Source organism: Mobula hypostoma, chromosome 11, assembly GCF_963921235.1.
Source record: "Mobula hypostoma chromosome 11, sMobHyp1.1, whole genome shotgun sequence".
Classification (NCBI taxonomy): Eukaryota; Metazoa; Chordata; class Chondrichthyes; order Myliobatiformes; family Myliobatidae; genus Mobula; species Mobula hypostoma.
The window spans coordinates 87,654,352-87,680,750 of NC_086107.1; the positions used below are offsets into that span (position 1 = coordinate 87,654,352).

The 26,399-nt window shown below is 45.1% G+C and overlaps 1 protein-coding gene across 3 annotated transcripts in view; it reads right to left on the minus strand.

Moving 5' to 3' along the window:
- Positions 1–15,722: 15,722 nt before the first annotated feature.
- The window catches only part of LOC134353918 (pseudouridylate synthase RPUSD4, mitochondrial-like), a 36,275-nt gene continuing 25,598 nt past the window's right edge, over positions 15,723–26,399 (minus strand). For all 3 annotated transcript variants that reach the window (XM_063062452.1, XM_063062451.1, XM_063062450.1), the window contains exons 3-7: positions 26,093–26,294; positions 20,470–20,563; positions 18,800–18,950; positions 16,354–16,451; positions 15,723–16,227 (exon numbers count right to left, since the gene is read on the minus strand). In XM_063062452.1, coding sequence (XP_062918522.1) covers positions 16,000–16,227; positions 16,354–16,451; positions 18,800–18,950; positions 20,470–20,563; positions 26,093–26,294 — 773 coding nt within the window. In that variant the 3' untranslated portion in view covers positions 15,723–15,999. The remainder of the gene's footprint in view (positions 16,228–16,353; positions 16,452–18,799; positions 18,951–20,469; positions 20,564–26,092; positions 26,295–26,399) is intronic.

Genomic DNA, 26,399 nt, shown 5'->3' on the forward strand with positions numbered 1-26,399 from the left:
GCCTGCCTCAATGAGGAATTAAAAAGGATATCAGCAAAAAGCTGACACCAAACGAGATAGGTTACAATAGGAAATATAGGAATGATGGCAAAAGGCTGAAGCGGAGCAATATCGGTGAGAAACTAAGATACCCAGAGTGGGATAATTTAGAAGATGAAAACAAAAGACTCCAAGAGGAAGTAGAAACCCTTAAAGGAGATGCAACTGATTTGCAGGGACTGAGACTGAGACATTTGGTGCATGTGAACCAATATCATCTGAAATGTGAGAATTTAGATAAAGAAAGGAGTAAACAGGAGGAAGAAGCCAATTTAGCTAAGAACAAATTGGAGGAATTAAAGAATCAGTGCAGTGATTTTAAAGCAGCTATGTAGGTGATACAGAAATCACCCAAGAAGAAATGCAATACGATTGATCATACGAAGTGTTTAAAACAGATACAAAAGCTGCAGGATCAATATGCTACACAGAGAGGAATAATACTTGCCCACTTGCTTCAAAAAGGCAATGATTATATCAGTGCCTAAGAAGAATAATGTGAGCTGCCTTAATGACTATCGCCCAGTAGCACTCACATCTACAGTGATGAATTGCTTTGAGAGGTTGGTCATGACTAGACTGAACATCTGCCTCAGCAAGGACCTGGACCTATTGCAAATTGCCTATCACCACACTAAATAAAAGGCAGATGCAATCTCAATGGCTCTTCACATGGCTTTAGGCCACCTGGACAATACAAACACCTGTGTCAGGATGCTGTTCATCGACTGTCGCTCAGCATTTAACACCAATGTTCCCACAATCCTGATTGACCAGTTACAGAACCTGGGCCTCTGTACTTCCCTCTGCAACTGGATCCTTGACTTCCTAACTGGAAGACCACAATCTGTGCAGATTGGTGATAACATCTCCTCCTTGCTGATGATCGACACTGGTGCACCTCAGGGGTGTGTGCTTAGCCCACTGCTCTACTCTCTATATACCCATGACTGTGTGACTAGGCATAGCTCAAATACCATCTATAAATTTTCTAATGATGCAACTATTGTTGGTAAAATCTCAGATGGAGACAAGCGGGCACGCAGGAGTGAGATATGCCAACTAGTGGAGTGATGTCGCAGCAACAACTTTGCACTCAATGTCAGGAAGACAAAAGAGCTGATTGTGGAGTTCAGGAAGGATAAGATGAAGGAACACATACCAATCCTCATAGGGGGATCAGAAGTGGAGAGAGTGAGCAGTTTCAAGTTCCTGGGTGTCAAGATCTCTGAGGACCTAATCTGGTCCCAACATATCGATGCAGTTATAAAGAAGGCAGGACTGTGACTGTACTTCATTTGGAGTTTGAAGAGATTTGGTATGTCAATAAAAACACTGAACAACTTCAACAGATGTACCGTGGAGAGCATTCTGACAGGCTGCATCGCTGTCTGGTATGGGGAGGGAGGGGGGCTACTGCACAGGACCATCAGAAGCTGCTAAGGGTTGTAAATTTGGTTGGCTCCATCTTGGGAGTCAACTAAAAGTACCCAGGACATCTTCAAGGAGCGATGTCTCAGAAAGACAGTGTCAACCTAAGGCATACCCTTTTAAGACAGTAAGATATAGGAGCAGAAGTAGGCCATTCGGCCCATCGAGTCTGCTCTGCCATTCAATCATGGGCTGATCAAATTACTCCAGTCATCCCCACTCCCCTGCCTTCTCCCCATACCTTTTGATGCCCTGGCTAATCAAAAACCTATCTATCTCTGCCTTAAATTCACCCAATGACTTGGCCTCCATAGCCACGCGTGGCAACAAATTCCACAGATTTGCCACCCTCTGCCTAAAGTAATTTCTCTGCATCTCTGTTCTAAATGGACGTCCTTCAATCCCAAAGTCATGCCCTCTTGTCCTAGGCTCCCCTACCATGGGAAATAACTTTGCCAAATCTAAAATGCTCAGGCCTTTTAATAATTGGAATGTTTCTATGAGATCCCCCCTCATTCTCCTGAACTCCAGGGAATACAGCCCACCAGTGCTTTATAAAGTCTCAACATTACATTCTTGCTTTTATATTCTCATCCTCTTGACATAAATGCCAACATTGCATTTGCTTTCTTCACCACTGACTCAACCTGCAGGTTATTTCCATTGAGAGTGGGGGAGATTCAAACAAGAGGACATGAGTTGAGAGTTAAAAGGGCAAAAGTTTAGGGGTAACATGAGGGAGAACTTCTTTACTCAGAGAGTGGTAGCTGTGTGGAACGAGCTTTCAGCAGAAGTGGTTGAGGCAGGTTCGATGTTGTCATTTAAAGTTAAATTGGATAGATATATGGACAGGAAAGGAATGGAGGGTTATTGGCTGAGTGCAGGTTGGTGGGACTAGGTGAGAGTAAGAGTTCGGCACGGACTAGAAGGGCCGAGATGGCCTGTACCCATGCTGTAACTGTTATATGGTTAAATTCTAGACATCCTGCACAAGGACTCCCAATTCCCTTTGCATCTCTGCATTTTGAATTCTCTCCGCATCTTAATAATAGTCTGCCCATTTATTTCTTCCACCAAATGCATGAACATACACTTTCCAACATTGTATTTCATTTGCCACTTTTTTGGCCATTCCCCTAAACTATCTAAGTCTCTCTGCAGGCGCTCTGTTTCCTCAACACTATTCGCTCCTCCACCCATCTTTGTATCATCATCAAATTTAGCACAAGTCCAAATCATTGACATTCATCATAAAAAAAAACAGCGGTCCCAATACCGATCCCTGTGGAACTCCACTGGTAACTGGCAGCCAGCCAGATAGGATCCCTTTATTCCCCCTTTCTGTACTGCTGATCAGCCAATGCTCCACCCATGCTAGTAACTCCCCTGTAATTCCATGGGATCTTATCTTGATAAGCAGCCTCATGTGCAGCACCTTGTCAAAGGCCTTCTGAAAATCCAAGTACAGCACATCTAATGTATCTCTTTTGCCTACCCTGCTTGTAATTTCCTCAAAGAATTGCAGTTGATTAGTTGGATCAGGATTTTCCTTTCAAGAAACCATGCTAGCTTTAGCCTATCTTGTTATGTGCCTCCAGAAATTCCATAATCTCATCCCTAACAATTGATTCCAACAACTTCCCAACCACTGATATCTTTGATATTAGTCACCAGCTTCCTTTCATAATTCATCTTTTCCTTCCTAATGACCTTCTTAGTTTCCGTCTGCAAGTTTTTAAAAGCTTCCCAATCCTCTATCTTCCCACTAGCTTTGGCTTCCTTGTATACCGTCTCTTTTGCTTTTACTTTGGCTCTGACTTCACTTATTAGCCAAGGTAGTCTCCTTTTTCCATTCGAAAATTTCTTCTTATTTGGAATATATCTGTCTTGCACATCCCTCATTTTTCACAGAAACTCCAGCCATTGCTGCTCTGCTGTCCTTCCTGCTAGTGTCTCTTTCCAGTCAACTTTGGCCAGTTCCCCTCTCATGCTCTTGTAATTTCCTTTATTCCACTGAAATACCGACACATTGGAATTTAGTTTCTCCTTCTCAATGTGAACTCGATCATATTGTGATCACTGTTCCCTAAGGGTTCCTTATCCTTAAACTCTCTTATCACCTCTGGATCATTGCACAACACCCAATCCAGCACAGCCAATCTCTTTTTCTCATTGCTACCATCGAGTAGGAGGTAGAGAAGCCTGAAGGCACACACTCAACAATTCAGGAACTGCTTCTTTCATTCTGCCATCCAATTTCTAAATGGACATTGAATCCGTGAACACTACCTCACTTGCTTAATATATATTATATCTATTTTTGCATGATTTTTTACTCTATTCAATATATGCGTTCTGTAATTGATTTTCTTTATTACTTTTCTTCTGTATTATGCATTGCATTGAACTGCTGCTGCTGTTAACAAATTTCACGACACACCCCGTTGATAATAAACATGATTCTGATTCTGATATGATATGTGCTTTTGGATCTAAGAGAGGAGGGGAGGATGAATATGGAGCTAAGTATTGGCAAGATTTAGCAGATAAGGTATCCAAATATGGTCATGATGAGGAGCTCCGCCCCCCCCCCCCCCCCCGCCGACGTACAATCAAAAAGAGCCTGTACTACCGATGGCATGATTCACCCTTCTAGTTCAGAGGGAGGTGCCGGGGCAGGGAGTCAAACCCCAGAATATAACATACACTTCACCATTCGGGGTACAGCAGCTGATGCATATTACTAAGGATATTCTGACATATATGCCAGGGGACGATCCAAAGGAACTGTTTCAGGTAATTAGTTACCAGAAAGCAATACGTGGTCTGGATTACGCCGAACGAAGAAGATTGATTATAAAGTGCTTGCATCATAACATATCGCCTGCTTTGCCAGAAGCATATGGGTACGCTGGGGGAACAAACTGAGGAGTTAAAGAAAGAAATATTGGCTGTTATGGGTAATAACAGCGGGGACCCAATAAACAAGTTACGTAAATGTTAACCAGAGGAAAGGACAACGTCACGTCTGTGGATGGTGTTTCAAGCGGCGTATTGATTAACGGCCCACAAATAAATGGTTAAGGACATTAGTGTCTCGTAGCACCGTCGAATCTAAAACAATGTTGGAATTGTTTGATCCTTAGGAAAATGATTAGAGCTTGGGAGAATGATGTGCGGGAGGTAAATTTTAACTTTAGGAATACTCCCGAGGCTCTTTCGAGAAAATGCACGGGACATGGTGTGGGAAATGCGGGTGAAGACAGAAGCCAGCGGAGATTGTGGAAGGGAAGTAACACCTCGCTGGATGGTGCGCCTTCACGCAATCAGGGAAGCTGTTGTCGGGGGCAGTACGGCGCAGTTTTGTCGGATTGTATCTGAATATTTTGGTAACGGTTTAACCCTTAGGAACAAGATATTTTCTAAAATGATTGGAAGTGTAACTGGTTTGCATGTTTCAAGTGGGTAAAGTGCATTTTAGAGAGAGAGAGAACATGTGTGTGTGAGAGGGTGGGGGGGAGAATGAATATATCTGTATATTAAATAGTTAAATTAAAAATAGTGCAAAAACGGGGGGGGGGAACAGTGAGGTAGTGTTCATGGGTTCAATGTCCATTTAGACATCAGATGGCAGAGAGGATGAAGCTGTTCCTGAATCACTGAGTGTGTGCCTTCAGGCTTCTGTGCCACCCTCCTGATGGTAACAATGAGAAGAGGGCATGTCCTGGGTGATGAGGGTCCTTAATAATGGACGCTACCTTTCAGAGGCACCACTCTTGGAAAATCTCTTGGATACTACAGAGGCTAGTACCCATGATGGAGCTGACTAATTTTACAACTTTCCGTAGCCTCTTTTGATCCTGTGCAGTAGCAGCACCTACCCCCCCCCCCCACCACACACCACCGCCATACTAGACAGTGATGCAGCCCATATCTGTAGAGTTTTAGGTGACAAAGCAAATCTCCTCATGAAATACAGCTGCTGTCTTGCCTTCTTTATAGCTGCATCAATATGTTGGGACCAGGTCAGATCCTCAGAGATATTGACACCTAGCAACTTGAAACTGCCCATGGGTTCGTGTTCTGTCGTGTATCCTTCCTGAAGTCCACAATCAGCTCCTTGGTCGTACTGATGCCAAGTGCGAGGTTGTTGCTGCGACACCACTCCACTAGCTGGTGTATAGCATTCCTGTACACCCTCTCGTCTCCATCTGAGATTCTGTCAACAATAGTATCATCAGCAAGTCTATAGGTGGCACTCGGGCTATGCCTAGCCACACAGTCATGGAAGTATAAAGAGTAGAGCAGTGGGCTGAGCACACATCCTTGAGGTGTGCCAGTGTTGGTCTTCAGCAAGGAGGAGATGTTATTACCAATCTGCACAAATTGTGATCTTCTGGTTAGGAAGTCGATTATCCAATTGCAGAGGGAGGTACACAGGCCCAGGTTCTGTAGTTTATCAATCAGGACTGTGGGAATAGTTAAATGCTGAACTATAGTCAATGAATAGTATCCTGACACAGGTGTTTGTATTGTCTAGATGTTCTAAGGCTGCATGAAGAACCATTGAAATTGCATTTGCCGTAGACCTGTTGAGGCATAGGCAGATTGAAGTGGGTCCAGGTCCTTACTGAGGAAGGAGTTGATTCTAGCTATGACCAACCTCTCAAACCATTTCATCACTGTAGATGTGAGTGCTACTGGATGATAGTCATTAAGGCAGCTCACACTACTCTCCTTGGGCACTGATATAATTGTTGACCTTTTTTTAAGCTGGTGGAAATTTCCAACTGTAGCAGTGAGATATTTAAAATGTCTTTGAATATACCTGCCAGTTGGTTGGCACAAGTTTCCAGAGCCTTACCAGGTACCTCATCAGGGCCTGCCGCCTTGTGAGGGTTCACCCTCCTGAAAGACAGCCTGACGTCGGCCTCTGAGACAGAGATCACAGAGTCACTGAGTATAGCAGCGATCCTCACAGCTGTCGTTACATTCTCCCTTTCAAAGCAGGCATAAAGGGCATTCAGCTCATCTGGTAGTGAAACATTTCTAGGAAGTAATGTCCTGCAAACCCCTGCCAGAGTTGACCTGCATCCAATGTCATCTCCAACCTTGCCCAGAATTGTTTCTTTACTCTTGAAATAACCCTTTCTATATCATACCTGGTTTTCTTGTGTTCATGGGGCACTTCCACCCAGCAGTTTTTTCCTCTCTTCCACAGTTTTTTGAAAATTGTGTGAAAGCTTTTCATGGAGGTAATTAACTGTTTATTTTAAGTTTTGCAGTTACTTGCGGAAGGTTCTAAAGGAAGAACAGTACAAACATTGATTTTTGTTCGTCCTGACTATTTTTGTTCTGTGTTTCTTTATTCATTTTCCATGGAAAAATTGAGATTCCACACTGGCCGGGTGTAGAAACATAGAAACATAGAAAATAGGTGCAGGAGTAGGCCATTCGGCCCTTCGAGCCTGCACCGCCATTTATTATGATCATGGCTGATCATCCAACTCAGAACCCAGCAAAAGAATGAAACTTGCGCATCTCTATTCTGGATAGGAGATGCCCACATTTCTGAGGGAAATGGGCATTCAGGGAAATTGCTCATTAGTGGATATTTAAATTTGAAATTTGAAATTAATATTTTGGGAAGACTGGAACACTTGATAAGCAATCCTAACAGCTGCTTTTACTAACAAAACTGCTTTCTTCTACAGAATATAAAAGGTGTTGCTCAAGATTTTTTACATATTGATAAGGAGTTTGAGATCCCTTGGAAATTAGTTTTGAAGCAACCAGTGTTGTGTTATGTAAAGTGCAAATGGAAACTCAATTTAAATATTGGACTGGTCCAAACAGCATTTCAGCATTTATCTAGCTACTGCTGGATGTTCAAGTTAAAATGTCTTGGTCAGTCAACTTTGGCACTACAGGGTTGAGATGTAGCTGTAAATGGTATTAAAGTTTCGATCTTCCTTGTAGACAATCTTTATTGTACTGGAGAACCACATGAGCATCCAGATACGATAGCAAATGATCCCAAGGGACCATTTGTATCAAAATAATAAAGCGGGTGGGGTGGAGTGAAAAGAGATTAGAAAGCAGTTGATGGTATGGAAGTTGTCCTGTCCAAGACCGGAAGAAGCTGCAGAAGATTGTGAACAGAGCCTAGGACATCACACAAACCAATCTTCCGTCCATGGACTCACTTTACACCGCATGCTGTCGGAGCAGTGCTGCCAGGATAATCAAGGAAACGACCCACCCAGCCAACACACTTTTCATCCCTCTTCCCTCCAGGAGAAGGCTCAGGAGCTTGAAGACTTGTACGGCCAGATTTGGGAACAGCTTCTTTCCAACTGTGATATGACTGCTGAACGGATCCTGACCCGGATCTGGGCCGTACCCTCCAAATATCCGGACCTGCCTCTCAGTTTTTTTTTGCACTACCTTACTCCTTACTTAACCTTTTCTATTTATGACTTATAATTTAAATTTTTAATGTTTACTATCGATTTGTACTCCAGGAAGCGCGAAGCGCAGAATCAAATATCACTATGATTGTACGCTCTAGTATCAATAGTTTGGCAACAATAAAGTATAAAGTATACCCAAGAACAAAAAAGGCTCCTCATCAGTACAGATGGGTGAGAGGAGTACTGTGTGTGGTATATATGTCGAGGATGAAAATAGCCAAGGTAGGTAAATTATAGCTATAAAATTACCCAACACCATGAGTGCTCAGGCAGCTGTGGTATATGTGGTTAGCCACCTAGAATGCTGGCAGGATCAGTCATACACTTTGATAGCATGTAATGTACATTTGTAATAGGCTTACAGAGCATTTGCCTCTGTGGGAAGCAAATGCGTTTATTTCAGTGGACGGAAAGCCTCTCCCATCTGCTGCTCTGTTGCGGTATATATTTGAAGGAGCCCAAGGGGAAAGAATATGGAGCCATAAAGGTGAAAGCCCACTCAGATTAATCCCGAGAGGAATAGGAAGGCTGATGAGTTAATGGTTTAAATGGGTAGGAGTGACAGCCACAGATTGGGGAGATGGGTTACGGTTATGGATTTAACTGAGGAGCAGAAGAAAGATAAAAAATTTGAAAACTAACAGAAAGAGCAGGGTCAGATATATACAAAGAGCAGGATGTACATGTTGAGGGTGGAGTAGTCCTAGTGTATATGAAGGGAAGTTTGTGGTCCTAGAGGGGGGACAAAACCAGATGATTCACTGGTATCAATGTCTATGGGGATACCAGGGATCTGATAGCACCCTGGAAAAGATAAAGGAGGTATATTAAGTGTCCTAGGATGGACGATATGGAACACCTTGTCAAAAATTACATTGATTTGTGCACAATATAATCTTGATAGAAATGTAAAGGAAGGAGCCCGCCGACATACTAGACCAATGGAAGGGCCTTAGACTAATTTTCAGATAGATTATGTTGGATTCTTGCCACGACAGGAGAGTACAAATACATTATTTGTGGTGGTAGGAAGGAATTTGTAGTGGGAGGAAGCTTTCCTCAACTAAGACAAACATAACCAAAGCCACTGGAAAGGGTCTTCACTCACTGGGGATTATCCCAGAGTATCGATTCGGATCAAGGAACACGTTTTACAGCCCAGATAACGCAAGCTATCATGGCTCTTTTAGGGATCAAGTAGAAATCTCATATACTCTATAGATCACAGGCTTGTGGAATTGTGGAAAGGATAAACTGAACACCAAAAAATATGATTGCCAAAATGGTGCAACAACATGGCAGGTAGTTTTGCCTTATGTGCTAATGATAATAGGGAATACAGACAGGCATTGTCAATGGGTTACACCCCTTATAAACTCATGACCAGAAGGGACATGAGAGGATTGGAGATGTTAGGTTTAGATTTGTCAGAACCTGAAATAGATGAGATTGTGTCAGAAAAGTTGGTAGAGACAATAAAGGAGGTCACTTATGTGGCAGCCCATCAATTATGAAAGAAAAAGCAACAGGGTAAAGTAATACACACAAAATGCTGGAGGAACGTGGAGCAACAGAGTAAAGTCAGTCCCATAGAATTAAGTCCAGGACAAAGTGATGATTAGAATACAGTAACCCACCTCACTTTTAAATCCAAGCTTTGCAGGGCCCTATGAAATTATAGACAAAGCAAGTCCATCAGTGTACAGGGTACTGATTTCTCCAGATAATAGTGAATGGTACGTATCACGCAGTTGAAATTGGTAGGGGAGAAAAAGGACAATTATCACCATTGGCATGTAACAATTGATGAACACGATGGTCCTAATTTTGGAAACTTTAACTATCAATGAACTATCCTGATTTAGAAGATTTGGGGTTGGAAAAAGCTGTTCCAAGTAGTTGGTGACAGATTTGACCAAGGAGGAATTTTTCCATTCTCTCAGTCTGAGAATTATGGGAGTTTGTTAAGAAAAAAAAAGGAAAACATGTTGGTTCCCACCTCCCCATCAGTAAATGAAATTGGGTAGGAAAAGAAAGATGGATGACTTGAATCCAAAGACAATTGGAAGCCCGGGTTAGATGAGCTAAAAAAAAGATAGAAAATATGGACTTAAAATGATTTATGATTGAAAATTGTAACTGGAAATAAGAGCTGTAATACTTCTGTGTTACAAGTTTAATTTGATATGACGAGAATAATGTAAAATCGACTAACTTCAAGTAGCTAGAACTACAGCAGAGCCTAAATGTAGTGAGACCCAGTGTAACACAAAAAGAATAGGATTTGTGTTAAAAGATACAGGGGAATTTGTCACTTAGGTACCAAGGCATGTGCAAGTAATTTTCAATCTAACTGAAATAATGGTACTTAAATGGTGCTCGTCTACAATGGGACAGTTATTTACTCATATTCTTGGGAGACAAATAGAAAGAAGAGAGAGCTACTGGAAATAGTAAAAGCCTGTTATGCAAACAAGAGAAAATCTACAGAAGCTGGAAATCCAAACAACACACACAAAACACTGGAGGAACTCACTAGACCAGGCAGTATCTATGGAAAAATGTACTGTCAACGTTTTGGGTCGAAACCTTTCAGCAAGACTTGAAGAGCAGCACGGATCACATTGGAGGACCAGTGACAGAGTGTTTCACTGAACTCCTATCGAAGGGAAGATTTAAACTTCTTCAGGGTAGGCATTCCTGGAAGAGACTTCACAGAGTAGTAATCAAACCACAAATGAGAAAATCTGCAGATGCTGGAAATCCAAACAACACACACAAAAAGCTGGAGGAACTCAGCAGGCCAGGCAGCATCTATGGAAAAAAAGTACAGTCGATGTTTTGGGCCAAAACCCTTCGGCAGGACATGTTAGGCATCAAGGTTTGTGATGGCAAATACTTTAGATACAGCAGAGTTAGGAAACCAGATACAGTCCCTTCAGTAGAAAATGCAGGTACTACTGGAGAAAATTATTGGGATCAGATGCAGACTAATTAAATTGCTCAGAGTGCATCACAGGTAACTCTGGATTTACTTAAATTTCTGAAGCCCCTTCAAGATACAAAAAAAATCTGATTATTGACTGCATATACCTCTTACCTAAGGAAATACATAAATCAGAGATCTGTACTACATGTGCTAGTTGGTTGCTCGCCATGATTGGTATGAATCTATTACAGTTTGATGCACACCATGTACCTAATTGGGTTTCAGATGAGTAATAGAATGGGTTGGAGGACCCTGTGTCATATTAGAAGTCTTAAACTAACGAAGAGAGTACTGGGTACCTGTGATGGTTTTATGTTGGTGCAGTATTTCATATTCCCCAACATGGAAATAATCTAACCTACTCTTTGAAAAGGGTTCACAATGTGGGCAAATATCATGAGAATACTTGGCTATCCTTAAGCAACCCACCAACACATGCCATTGTTATTAATGGTACCTGGTAAGGGATAGATTTATCAAGATGCCATCAAAAGGGAAAACCACTTGCCCAGAAGAGATGACACGACAAAAATGTCTGAATTGTGGTTTCAGTACTAATGAGAGTTGTTCATTGTCTATTCTGCCTATAAATAATGAGTTTTTCTTACATATGCAGTGGTGGGTGGGACAGACATAAAGTAACAGCAACAATGACTTTTACCAAGGGATGTAAAGAGTGTCCTTTGGAAAGTCACAATGTTGCACTTGGGAGCATGACTTTAGATTTGACTACGGGAGGTTGAACTTTGCCTCAGCCAGCAGTAGCTAAGGTAATGAAGGAGAAACTTTCAATCCAATGCACTGATACAGATTGATATTTATGGGACTATGTTGTTAACAAATTGCAACTGATTCCTCATTTGACTACAGACTGGACACAAGTTGTGGAGTAGGCAAGGAGGTAATCCATCAATGGACTAAACATACAAAAGTTATTAAGACACACTGATAAAGCAAATTAAATATTGAGTGACTCAGATTTTGGGGATTACTTTTGAAATTGGGATCAAATGTTCAATTATATCCATGGCTGAGGAGAGGATAATATTGCATGCTGCTGTAATATCAATTTTATATACCCTGATAATTGTATTATTTAATGTGTATCACCTTAAAAGGTGGAAGGCTGAAGGTGAACAAAAGGAAGAGGACGGTGTACAGAGAAGATTGTTGTCTCTGAACCAGAGCCTCAGCGTCTCTTGAAAACCAAAATTCTCTACATTTGTTATCTTTACCCTTTATTCTGACAGGCATATACAAGCTTTGTACTCTCAAAATTTTGTTTTTGAAGGCCTCCCACTTACCAAGTACACCTTTGCCAGAAGACAGTCTGTCCCAATCCACAATTGCCAGATCATTTCTAGTACCATCAAAATTGGCCTTACTCCAATTTAAAATTTCAACCCACGGAACAGACCCATCTTTTTTTGCATTTACCTTGAAACTCATGGCATTGTGGTAAAATGTTCTCCTACACAAACTTCTGTCACATGCTCTGTCTCATTCCCTAATAGCTGATCCAGAATGGTAGGCTGTTGTTGGGACTTCTACAAGCTGATGAAGGAAACTTTCTTGAACACATCTGACAAACCATTTTGTCCTTTTACAGTATGGGATTCCCAGTCAATATATGGAAAGTTAAAATCACCTACTATAATAATCTTATGTTTGTTGCAACAATCTGTGATATCTTTACAAATTTATTCCTCTAAATCCCTAGCACTGTAGGGTTGTCTGTAATATAGCCCCCATTAATGTGGTCATATATTTCTTATTTCTCAGTTCCACCCAAATACCTCACAAGACGAGTTCACCAGTCTGCTCTGATGAAGCACTGCTGTGACATTTCCCTGACAGGTAACACTGCCCCTCCTCCTTTAATCCCTCTCACTCTGTCGCATCTAAGACAACAGAACCCCGGAACATTGAGCTGTCAGTCCTGCCCCTCCTGCAACCAATACTCACTAATGGCCACAATACCATAATTCCAAATTTTGATCCATGCCCAGAGATTGTCCACCTTTCTTATCATACTTCTTGCATTGAAATACAGGTTTCCCCCGCCATCCGAAGGTACAGCGTTCCTATGAAGCGGTTCGTAAGCTGAAATGTCGTAAAGCGAAGAAGCAATTACCATTTATTTATATGGGAAATTTTGTGAGCGTTCGCAGACCCAAAAATAACCTACCAAATCATGCCAAATAACACATAAAACCTAAAATAACAGTAACATACAGTAAAAGCAGGAACGATATGATAAATACACAGCTTATATAAAGTAGAAATACTTCTCCACAACGATTGCCTGCACAGATCTCGGTAGCAAAAATCTCACGCAAGCGCTGTTGGCATAAATACGCTCTCCAGTAACCTTTAAACTATGAAGCTGCCAAATCTACCAAATAACACGTAAAAATACACAGCCTATATAAAGTAGAAATAATGTATGTACAGTGTAGTATTACTTATGGGAATTGGGAAGACATCGAGCACACTGATGGTGGTGAGTTAGGCGGAGTCGTCGCAGGTTGGGGTGGTGCAGTGGCCCCCACCCTCCAGGCCGCCAACTGATACACTGCTGCGAAGCATGCAGTGGTAGCCGGGAGGCACACAGCACATCTTTAAGAAAAAAGCCGAAATAAACATGCTAATTAATTAGGTGCTGCCCGGCACGTAAATGTCAGCGCAAATCAGAGGCGATTGCCCATTGCATCGGCACTGATCTGGGCCGACAATTACGTGCTAGGTGGCACCTAATTAATTAGCATGTCTATTTCGGCTTTTTTCTTAAAGATGTGCTGTGTGCCTCCCGGCTACCACTGCATTCTCCACGAATCGGTACACTCTCTGTCCGCGGCCCAAGGGTTGGGGTGGTGTGACACGGGAGTGTCATCTCATTGTCGATCAGGGCAGGCAGCTCATCTTCTCCTATGACTGCCTGCCTCGATGTCGAAGGTCGAGGTTCATCGTCTGCTGTGGCTGATATGGAAGGCTTGCTTGACTGCTGAGCCTTGAGCATTTTTCTATTGCACAGTTCTTTGTAAGGACTCAAAACATCCTGCAAATATCCCCTAAACCTACGTACCCTTTCAAAATTAAAGTCGTACTTTATCGTTGCAGCAAAAATCTCACACAGTTGCTTCACGTTCAGTTCCTGGACGACTTCACTTTCACTACTGCATTTGGTTTTGATTGTTATCCTTTCCTCTTCCAATTGCATCAGCTCTTTATCAGTTCTTGGTCATGGGATGCTAAAACCTCTTCAACATCATCTTCGTCAGCTTCCACAAGCCAAACTCACTTTGTCCTTGCTTTGTTCACCACGATCAAAATGCTTAATCATGTCTAGTTTTACGCTAAGTGTAACACCCTTACGAACTCTTTCAGGCTTTTCCGACACCTTAGAACTCATCTTGCTAATGGCTGCTCAATGCAACGTGTTTAAGCAATGCCAGCAAGAATCCGGGGGAGGGTGGCTGCTCGGGGTGCGCGCTGCCATTTATCGCGCGCCGCCTTTCTTCGTAAAAGTGAAAACACCTTCTGAAAGCGAAGAGGGTACTAATGTAGGTCTTCCGTAACAGTGAGGTTTCGTAAAGCGAACGTTGGAAAAGCGGGGGGACACCTGTATATGCAGCTTAGTGCACTAGTCACACCATGCTCAACCTTTTGATTCTTGACTTTGTCTGAGGTCTTACCAACAACTGTCTCCACAAACTGTTCTGGTACTCTGCTTCCCATCCCCTTGAAGCTCTAGTTTAAACCCCACTGTGCAGCATTAGCGAACCTTGCCGCTACGATATTAGTCCCCTTCCAGTTTAGGTACAAACTATTCCTTCTGTACAGGACCCACCTTCCCTGGAAGAGAGCCCAATGATCCAAAATAATATTCCCTCCTTCCTTTACAAACTCCTGAGCCACATGTTAAACTGTATAATTTTCCTAGTTCTGGCCTCACTAGCACATGGCACGGGTAGCAATCCTGAGATTACAACTCTGCAGGTCCTGCCCTTTAACTTAGCACCTAACTCCCTAAATGCCCTATGCAGAACTTCTGTTCCTCTGGCATTTCCCCAACTCTCCATACTGACTGTGCAAGACCTTTTCCCTCTTTCTGTCTATGTAACTGGCACCAATATGTACCACGACCTCTGGCTGCTCATCCTCCCTGTTGAGAACCTTTTGAAGCCGCTCTGAGACATCCTGGACCCTAGCACCTGGGTGGAATGCACCATCTTCCTGATGAAGGGTCTCGGCCCGAAACATCGACTGTACTCTTTTCCATAGATGCTACCTGGTCTGCTGAGTTCCTCCAGCATTTTGTGTGTGTTGCTTGGATTTCCAGCATCTGCAGATTTTCTCTGGTTTGAGGCTGACAGGTGACCTGACACAGATTTATAAAACGAGAGCTGCAGAGGATAGGTGGTACAATCTTGCTATCTATGAGGTCAAGGAGTCTTAAACTGGAGAGCAGAGGTTTAAGATGAACGGGGAAACATTTAAAGGGACAGGCTGCCTACACGGAGGTAGTGATTAGAAGGAATTGTCAGAAATGGGAGAAGCAACTACAATTAAGACATGGATTGGTATTAAGACATAAACAGGTACACAAATAGAAAAGGTTCAGAGCAATATGGGCCAAACATGGGCAAATGGGATCAGCTCAGGAAGGCATCTTGGCTGGCAGCAATGAGCTGGGTCAAAGGGCCTGTTTCTGAGCTGTGTGACTCAGTGCCACTGGTAACATACTCTCACCCAGACCCAAAGAAACAGAACCTTCAATGTATGTGAAGTTCACAGTTTTATTCAGGAGAGTGAAAAGATCAGGTGAGAAGAGGGGTTGAGGAAGGAGGGGTAGGGTGTAAGGGGAAGGGCACGGAAGGGGGAGACGGTCTGGAAAGAAGAGAGGAGAAAAGGCAGGAGGGGTGGGGAGGAAGGTAAAAAGGGATGGGTGGAGAAGAGGAGTGGGTAGGGAGAGGGGAAGAGCTGAGAGGGGGAGCTGGACAAGAGGGGAGTGAGCAGTCAAGTCCTGAGGCGAGTCCTTCTTCTTCTCTCCACACCGTCCTGCTCTCAGTCATTCACTGGTGGGACGTCCTTGCTGGTAGTGGGGAGATGGAGCCTGAGCTTGCGGAGGGAGTGCAGGATGTGGGGAGGGAGGGTGGAGAGGAGGGTAGGGGTCGGGGGGATGGAGGGGGACGATGGTGGGAGGGTGAGCTCCCGGCAGTGTAGGTGCAGACCCAGGTGACGTGAAGCTGGTTGGGTCAAGCCCAGGAGGGTGAGTACTGAGCGAGGTAGCTTCTGTGTGGAGACAAGAGAGAATGAGTTAGTGTCGTGTGAGAGGGGGAAGACCCCCAGCCCTCTAACGCCTCCCACTCCCTCCTGCCTCTTTTCCCCTCCCACCTCACTCTATCCCTCCACACATACCTGTGGCTCCAGGCTGCTCCACTTGGAATACTTGTGGTCACCGAGGACAGGGCAGCCGAGACCCAGGGCCATGTGTACCCGCACCTGGTGCTTCACAGCTAAGGAGAGAGAGGAAGTGGTCAGTGGGCAGAGACACACTGTGGAGAGGACTCACCAAGGTCCTTACTTCCACCTCGACTCCCTCCCCATAACTCTCTGCCTCCTTCCCCTGCACCCCATCTAATCCCCGCGATCCCCACCTCCGTCTCCATGACCCCGTCCCACCCATGCGCCCCTCCCCATCTCCACGAACCCATCCCTCCAATGCACCCCCCCAGTCTCCATGACCCTATCGCTTCTGAGCCCCTCCCGTCTCCATAATCCCGTCCCTCCATTGCGTCACTCCCTCTCTGCGACCCTCTCTCCCTCCTCTATACCCCTACCCATTTCTGTGACACCCTCCCTTTCCTACACCCGAAGCCGTACGTTATTTTCTCTCCCCCTCTCCTGGTCCATGAGGGTGATTGATCTAGTGACTGCTACAGCAAGGAATGAGGTCCTTTGGCTCACCTCAATCATACCAATCAAAATCTTGCCGGCTTTGCCCTTTGGAAGGGGAACACACTGACCCCAGTCTCCCTCTGTCCAAGTCTGTTTCTCCCCAGTCAACCTTTGCAGGTTCTTGTCTATCACTTTTAAAATTAGCCCTAATTGAGAACTTTAACTTTCAGGCCAAAACTCTAATTTTTCCCAAGCTATTTTTAAAGATAATCAAAATTGGATCTATGCTGTTTTGGGAAAGCAGTACTGTGCAAGACAAAATATAACTACAAGCTACAATATAAATAAATATTGATACAGAAGAGTAGTGAGATAGTGAACAACAGACACTGAATGCTGGGGGAACAGCAAGTCAGGCACCATCAAGAGAAATCAACAAAAGTCAACATTTCAGGCCAAGACCCTTCCTCAGGACTGGGATAGTGAGATAGTGTTCACAGGTTAATGGACCATCCTAAAATCTGATGGTTGAAGGGAAGGAGCTGTTCTCAAAACGTTAAGAGTGGGTCTTCAGTAACCAGGAGAGGGCATGCCCTGGATGGCAAACATCCTTCACGATGATGCTGCCTTGTTGAAGCATTGTGTCTTGAAGATGAATTCAAGATGATGGGGTAGGTTGTGCCTGGGATGTAACTGTCTGAGCCTGCAGCCTTTTGCAATCCTATGCATTAGGACCTTCCATACCACATGGTCCCAAAGTGCTCCTCCACCAACATCTTAGTCACCAGCCCCGCTTCATTTCCCAAGGGAAAGTCCAGTTTTCCTCCTCTAGTTGAGCTATCTATGCATTGTTTGGGAAACATTCCCTGGACACACTGAGCAGCTTCTGCCCTATCCATGTAGTCCCAGTTCATTACAGAGTCGCTAAACCTTCTTAATATTCATACCCCATTATTCCTACACTATCCGCAATTTCACTGCATGTGTGATCGTGCTCTCGCTCACAGAGGTGACCACAGAGCAGTTCAGCAGAGGAACAGGTCCTGCAGCAGACAACGTCCACACCGACCAGGGTGCCAAATTAAACTCTGACCTAGCTCCCTGAGCGTGGTCCATATCTCTCCGTTCCCTGACTGGTCAAGCACCTACCTAAATGCTTCTTAAATGCTGTCATACCTGCTTCTGCCACCACCGCCCCTGAAAGCCTGTTCCAGAAACCCACCACTCTGTGTTAAATATACTTACCTCACACATCTCTCTTAAACATCTACCTTAACTATATGCCCTCTCATTTTTGACATTTCTGAACCCATCTATGCCACTCATAATTCTATAAACTGAGGAAAAAAAACTTGCCCCATGCATCTTCCTTAAGCAGCTCCTCTCTTGCCTTAAACATACACTCCCTTTTATTTGACATTTCTTAACCTTTCTATGCTTCTTGTAATTTTATAAACTAATCTGTGTTTAAAAGCACATACCCCGCCCAGCTCCTTAAAGTTTTCCGTACTATTAGATATTAGACTATTAGGGAAAAAGGCTGTCTACTCTATTCCTCTCATAATCTTATAAACCTCTAATAGGGCTTCCTTCAGCTTCTACAGAAAAGAACCGAGGTGTATTCAAGCTCGTGCCCTCTAATCCAGGCAGCTCCCTGGTACCTTTGTGTGAAGTTAAAATAACTGACCTTGGAAACCTCCTTTAAAGCAGAATCAGAATCAGGTTTAATATCACCGGCATATGTTGTGAAATTTGTTAATTTAAACCCTGAATGAATCCCTTCTAATTCCCAAATCCAATCTCCGCAGCCTCACAGGACATTTCCCTTGGGAATATTATATCCAAGCCCTGTCCTGGCCTTCCTTGCCTCTCCTTCCATCCTCCTCAGGTGACAGAGATACAACAGACAGCACCCCCACTGATTAACACTACATGACGACCTGCCACGAGTGTTGTTAGGACTTACCTGTGATTGGCTGAACCTCCACCAATGCTGTGGGACCGGAGGTATCCAGCACTCGGTAGCGCGTCACTGCGCTGTGTGCCGACCGGTTCTGCCTCACCCTCACCACACTCCCTGCAGCATCACCCATTCGAAAGAGGGGAGCTAGGGCCATCTATGGGACAGAGAGAAGGAATGTCACTCTGTGTCTGACACTGGGGGAGAATGATGGGACGGTGCAGAGGGAGCTTCATTCTGTGCCTGAACCTGGGAGTGTGGAATGGGGGGGAAGGAGACAGGAAAAGGAGAGTTGGAAGGGAAGAGTTAGATGTGAGAATGACTGAGGGGGTAGAGGTATAGATAGGGAGAGGAAGAGGGGCAGAAAGAGGGAGAAGTAGGTGCAGGGGAGGGAGAGAGAGAGGATGAATGGGAGACGGGGGAGATGGGGGTGGGAGGAGAGTGGGGCAGGGTAGAAGGGAGGTTAGAATGAAGAGGAAAAGTGGGAGGGAGAAAGTTTCACAGGCTTTGAGAGAGGGAGGCAGGGGAGAAGGGGGGCAGGAGAAAGAGAAATGGGGAGGGCGAAGGAGGGACAGAGAATAGTAGGGAAAGGGAGCTGAGAGAAAGGGGAGGAAAGGAGTGGAGAAGGAAGATGGGGACCAAGAATGGATGGAGGAAGCACGAGGGCAAGGCTCGCCATTCACAGGCAGTGTGCTCTGAGGCAGGGGCAGAATACTACCAACACAGGGGGTGGGCAGACCCTCCTGTGAGGGCTTTCTGCAGACAGAGGCTCCAACAGGTCAACACGGGACAGGAACTGCTCACGGATCAGAGAATGGGAATAAACTGACCTTACTGTGGCTGGGAGAGGGTGTCCCAGGCGTCAGTGCTCGAGTCTTACCTTCCAAAGCCGCTGAGAATGCTGAACCCAATGGGAGATTTCCATAACGTTGCCCCTCCTTCTCCTACATTCCACGGACTAAGGCCCTAGCCTGGCCAACCTCTCCCTATAACTCAGGCCCTCTTGACCTTGCAACATCCCAATAAACCTTTTCTGCACGCCTCCCAGCCTAAGCAAGTCTCTCCAACAACAGGAGTGACTATAACTGAACACAATACTCCAAGTGTAGCCTCACCAATGACTTATACAATTGCAACATAACATCCCAACTCCTAAACTCACTGTCCTGACTGAAGAAGGCCCACATGCTTCACCACCCTGTCAGCCTGTGTCACTGCCTTCAACTAACTTTGCACCTATCCTCTGAGGTCCCTTCAACTCCCCCTCCCTCATGCCCTGCTGTTCACAGTACAAATGTTTTGCTGGGTTGACCTTCCAAAATGTGTCACAGAGGGTGCACAGGTCTGTTGTACTGGGCGAAAAGGCAAAGCACAGATTGGGACTCTATACCCTGGAGATCCAGGAAGGGAGAGAAGATCCCATTGGAGGACAAGGTTGGGTGCAGGGAGGGTATTTCCACAGTGTGGGGGATGAGCATTGTAAGAAAAACAGGGCAGCCTGCATGCCAGGGGTGGGGGAGAAGATTGACAATGGAAACATCAGGCGAGGGGCTGGAGGGCATCTTGGTGCTCTAAGTCCCTCGCCTGGAGATCAGGACATAATAAGACATTTTCCCGGGCCAAGTGGCAAAGTGCTGGAGAAGAGGGTGCTCATTCGAGGGCTCCCATTCTCTGACCTTGAAGTGCTTCCTGGGCCGTGATGCCTCTCGTTCCACCAGGGGGATGTCAATGACTCCTTCCGAAGGCACGGGGACTCCCACTGTGACCACCCTGAGATAGAGAGAGAGGGCAGGTCAACACTCAGAGAGGTACAGTACAGGAACAGACACAATATCAGGCTGTACTACTTAAACAAATGACACCTTATCTTCTCTGCCTACACAATGCACATATCCCTCTATCCCCTGTACATCCATGTGTGTAAGAGCCTCTTCAAACACCTCTACCACTACTACCCCTGGAAACACATTCCAGGCACCCACCACTCTGTAAAAAAAAACTTCCCCCCGCTCCCCCATACATCTCCTCTGAACTTCCTCCCTCTCCTTTCTGACATTTCATCCCTGGGTAAAGATACCAGCTTGTCTAATCTTTCTTTGCCTCTCCTAACCTTATAAACCTCCATGAGGCTTCCCCTCAGCCACTGCCGCTCCAGAGAAAATAACCCAAGCTTGTCTACGCTTTCGTTATAGTGCATGCCCTGTAATCCAGGCAGCATCCTGGTGAACCTCTTCTGCACCCTCTCCAAAGTCTCCACATCCTTCCTGTAACAGGGTGATCAGAACTGAATGCAATACTCCAGGTATAGCCTGACCAAAGTTTTATACAGGTGCAACTTCCTGATTCTTGTACTCAAGGCACCGACTAACGACGACGAGCATGCTGTACAGCACCTTTACCACTCGCTCCACTTGCATGGCCAGTTTCTGGGAGCTGTGGACTTGGATCCCAAAATCACTCTGTACATCAACAATGTTAAAGGTCTTGTCATTAACAGAGTACTGACTCCTTACGTTTGACCTCCCAAAGTGGAACACCTCACACTTACCTGGAACAAACTCCATCTGCTATTTCTCTGCTCACATCTACAACTGATGTATATCCCACTGTGTCCTCTGACAAATTTCACTGTCCATAACACCACCAATCTTTGTGTTGTCTGCAAACCTACTAACCCACTCTCTTACACTTTCATCCAGGTCATTTATATATTTCACCGACAGCAGGCCCCAACTGTGGAAGTTGCAGCAAGGCAAGGGTTAGGATAGAGTAAAGGCACAGACAGTGTGCAGACATTGTACAGTTACCTAGCCGAACGCAGCTATCAAGTTAAACTTAGACCTAGCTCTCCTTTGCACAGCTTCTTTCTTCAAACATGGGAACAGGGGACACCAGATACATCCCAGAATCAGAATCAGGTTTAATACCACTGGCACATGTTGTGAAATTTGTAGTTTTGCAGCAGCAGTACAATGCAATACATAATAATTTTAAAAATTGGAATCAAAAAATATATACATACACACACACACATATATAATTTATATATATAGAAAATAAAAGTGTGTCATGTACATGGGTTCATTGTCCATGCAGAGATCTGATGGCAGAGAAGAAGCTCTTCCTAAAACATTAAGTGTGCCTTCAAATTCCTGTACCTTCTCATTGATGGTAGCAATGAAAAGAGGGCTGGATGCTGGCTTTTTGAGACATTACCTTTTGAAGGTGTCCTTGATGCTGGGGAGGCTAGTGGCTTTGATGAAGCTGGCTGAGGTTACAACTTCCAACAGCTTTTCCTGATCCTGTGCAGAGGCCCCTCCATACCAGAAGTTGATGCAACCAATTAGAATGCTCTCCACATCTGCAGAAAGTTGAGAGACTTTGGTGACATGCCAAGTCTTCCCAAACTCCTAATGATATATATCTGCATCAGACAGTAATTGCATTAACATGCCGGGCCCAGGAAAGACCTTTAGAGATGTTTTCACCTGGGAAATTGAACTGCTCACCCTTTCCACTGCTGATCCTTCAATGAGGATTAGTGTGTATTCCCTGAAGTCCATTATCAATTCCTTGGGCTTAGTAACGTTGACTGCCAGGTTGTTGTTGCAACACCACTCAACCAGCTGACCTCGCTCCTGTACACCACCTTGTCACCATCTGGAATTCTGCCAACAACAGTTGTGTCATCAGCACATCTATAAATGGCGTTTAAGCTGCGCCCAGCCACATAGTCACGGCTGTAGATTGAGCAGTGGGCTAAGCACGCATCCTTGAGGTGTGCCAGTGCTAGGGAGAAGGAAATGTTATTACCAATCCATACTGACTGTGTTCGTCCTGTGAGGAAGTCCAGGATCCAGTTGCAGAGGGAGATACAAAGGCCCAGGTTTTGGAGCATGTTGATTAGAACTGAGGATATGATTGTGTTGAACACTGAGCTGTAACCAATAAACAACTGCCTGACATAATAATTGCTACTGTGCAGATGATCCAAGGCTAAGTGGAGAGCCAGTGAGGTTGCATCCTTTACAGCCTTATTGAGAGACAGACAAATTTCAGCAGGTCCAGTTCCTTGCTTATCCAGACAAGGATGCCAACAGTCTGTGGTGGCCAGTGTGATCATGTTTGCTGTTGTGTGCTGGGGCAGCAGGCTGAGGGTAGCAGACACCAACAGAATCAACAAACTCATTCGTAAGGCCAGTGATGTTGTGGGGATGGAACTGGACTCTCTGACGGTGGTGTTTGAAAAGAGGATGCTGTCCAAGTTGCACGCCATCTTGGACAATGTCTCCCATCCACTACATAATGTACTGGTTGGGCACAGGAGTACATTCAGCCAGAGACTCCTTCCACCGAGATGCAACACAGAGCGTCATAGGAGGTCATTCCTGCCTGTGGCCATCAAACTTTACAACTCCTCCCTTGGAGGGTCAGACACCGAGTCAATAGGCTGGTCCTGGACTTATTTCCTGGCATAATTTACATATTACTATTTAACTATTTATGGTTTTATTACTATTTAATTATTTATGGTGCAACTATAAGGAAAACCAATTTCCCCCGGGATCAATAAAGTATGACTATGACTATTTTTCACTACTGAACTGTTATTTTAGATCATAAGGAGCAGAATTAGACCATACGGCCCTTCGAGTCTGCACCAACATTTCATCATGACTGATTCATTTCCCTCTCAACTCCATTCTCCTACCTCCTCCCAATATCCTTTCACACCCTGACTAATCAGAAAACTTAGCAACCTCCACCTTAAATACACCCAATGATATGACCTCCACAACCACTCGTGGCAACAAATTCCAGTTTCACCACTCTCTGGCTAAAAAAATTCCTCATGTCTGTTTTAAATGGGCGTCCCTCTATTTTGAGGCTGTGCCCTCTGGTCCTAGACACCCCAACAAAGGAAATATCTTTTTCACATCCACCCATAGGTTTCAATGAGATTGCCCCTCCTCCTCCTTCTAAATTCCAGTGAGAACAGGCTCAGAGCCTCCGGGCCGCTGCTCATATAACTCTTTCATTCCCAGAATCATTCTCATGAACCACCTCTGAACCCTCTCCAATGTCAGCACATCCTTACTTATTTTCCGCACTGTCTTGAGGTAAATTAGGGTAGAGAAGACCAGGCCTGTCAAGGTGGCCCTGAGAACCTATCCATCCTAATTTGACCCAAGACGGCAAGCTGGATACATTCGGATTCTGTAATCTAGATACACTAGTGTTGCTATTTAGAGGTACTGTGTGAAACAGGCTCTTCTGGTCCAATATGCTGCACTCTCCAGCAACATGTTTATGTAACTTTAACCTAATCACAGGACAATTTACTATGACTGGTATGTTTTTGGAATGTGGGAGGAAACCCACATGTTCACAGCGGGGATGGGCAAATTCCTTATAGAAGGTGCCAAAACTGAACTCCAAACTCCAATACCCCCCAAGTTGTCACAGCACTGTGCTAGCCTCAACGCACCATGGAGCCCCACTACCATGGAGATCGTACAGAAATTTATGAAATTATTATTGTGTGCAGAAGGGTCAGTTTGTGTGCCACACTGTTCTGTGTGTACACTGAGACAGGTGTGTGTGTGTGTGTGTGTGTGTGTGTGTGTGTATGTGTGTGTGTGTATATACACATTGATGCTTCCCACATAAACTCACTCTGACATGCACATACACACTCTCACACACTCACGCGCAGACTTTCACACCGCATGGCGCTCCCTCTGAACAGTACCATCACACTAGGGAGTTGTCTATCCCAGCACGTGAAGACAGACTCCGACGGATTGAGCGGAAGAGACCAATGGAAGGTCCAATGGTCAAGAAGGCGGTCTCTGCAAGCATTGTGGAACGCGTAGAGCACAAGACACAGAAGACGTCCTGGTCATCCACTGCACCTCGTCCCATCTCCAGTCATCTGGACTGTTGTCTTGCCACTGGATCCAGATGGGAATTGGGGAGAGTGAGGCTGACGCTGCGCAACTCTCCCTCACCTAAATCCAAATCACGCGCTAGTCTCGACAGCATTATCATCATCATAATGGTGTCGAGGTCCTCATCGATGACGATGGACGAATAACCAACCATCATACACTCCCACCTTATCTACGCCCCTCAGCCTGCTTCACTCCAGGAAAAACGGTTCCAGCCCTGTTCAGTCTCTTCTTACAACTCAAGTGCTCCAGTTCCAAGAACGTCCTGGTGAATGTACCCTCTGGCTTAATTCCATCCTTCTGACAGGTGGGCATCCAGAAGTGCACACAATACTCCAGGTGCAGTCTCACCAATGTCTTCTTTCACAACATCTCAACTCCTGTGCTCACTGTCCTGTCCGAAGAAGGCCAGCGTGCCAAACACCACCTTCACCACCCTGTCTACCTATATCTCCTCTTTCAGGGAACCATGTAACTGTAGCAATACACACAAGGAGGAGCTCAGCAGGTCAGGCAGCACCTCCGGTTGGGAATAAACAGTCACTGTTTTGAGCCGAAACCGTTCATCGGAACCATGCAACTGGACCCGTGTTCTCCAACACTGCCCAGGCCTCCACAATTATTTAACACAGTTGTAATTGCCCCATGACAGGAAGGGCACGAGGAGACGCTTGGACTGTTTTCTTTGAAGCGACGGAGGTTCAGGGGAGACTTGATAGAGGTTTTAAGTTTATGAGAAGCATAGATAAAGTAGACAGCCAGTATCCGTTACCCATGATCGAAATCTCGAATACTAGATGAAATCCATTTATGGTATGAGGGGATAGGTTTCTTCAACACAGACAGCAGAGGGTGCCCAGAATACGCACCCAGGGGTGGTGGTGGCAGCAGCAGATATGAGAGAGGTGTTCAAGAGGATAGATAAGCAAACAAATGTACAGAGAAAAGGACACTGCAGGCTGAAAGGATTAATTGAGTTCGGTGTTTAATTACTAGTTTAATGAGTTCTGCACATCATTGTGGGCCGAAAGGTTTATGTGAACACTGACACAGACGTGTGTGACAGTGCAAGTGCGAGTGTGTGTGTGTGTGTCTGAGTGAGAGAGAGAGAGAAAGAGAGAGAAGACGTCAGAACACACATTAATGTCTCCTACAGAGACGAACACACACATTTTCAGACCCTCACTCTCATATGCACGGACACCAATATACAAACACTTAGATATACACACACACTCACACAACGACACACATGGACACAGCTGTGCAGATGCGTGCACAAACCCACACACACAAAGCAAACACAACCCCCTTGCTCAGGACAGGCACTGTGATGAGGAACACCTACCAGAACTTCCTGGTGACCTGCTGAGTCTGGAACAGCTGTTGGACCCTGAGGGCTGAGGATTGGTCACAGGCCAGAAGCAGGACGCCGCTGGTGTCCTTGTCCAACCAGTGGCAGAGGTGCAGAGGCTCCGCACGCATCCCGTGCAGCATCTTCGAGAGGACGGGCAGCACGTCATGGACACTGGGGCCCCCCCTTGGACAAGCTTCACACAGGGGAGGGGGGTGGAGAGGTAAGGAGAGGACGAGATTAAGATTGTGTCTATATAGTAAAGCTCCTTCCACACTGTCCCATCACACACTCCTGGGAT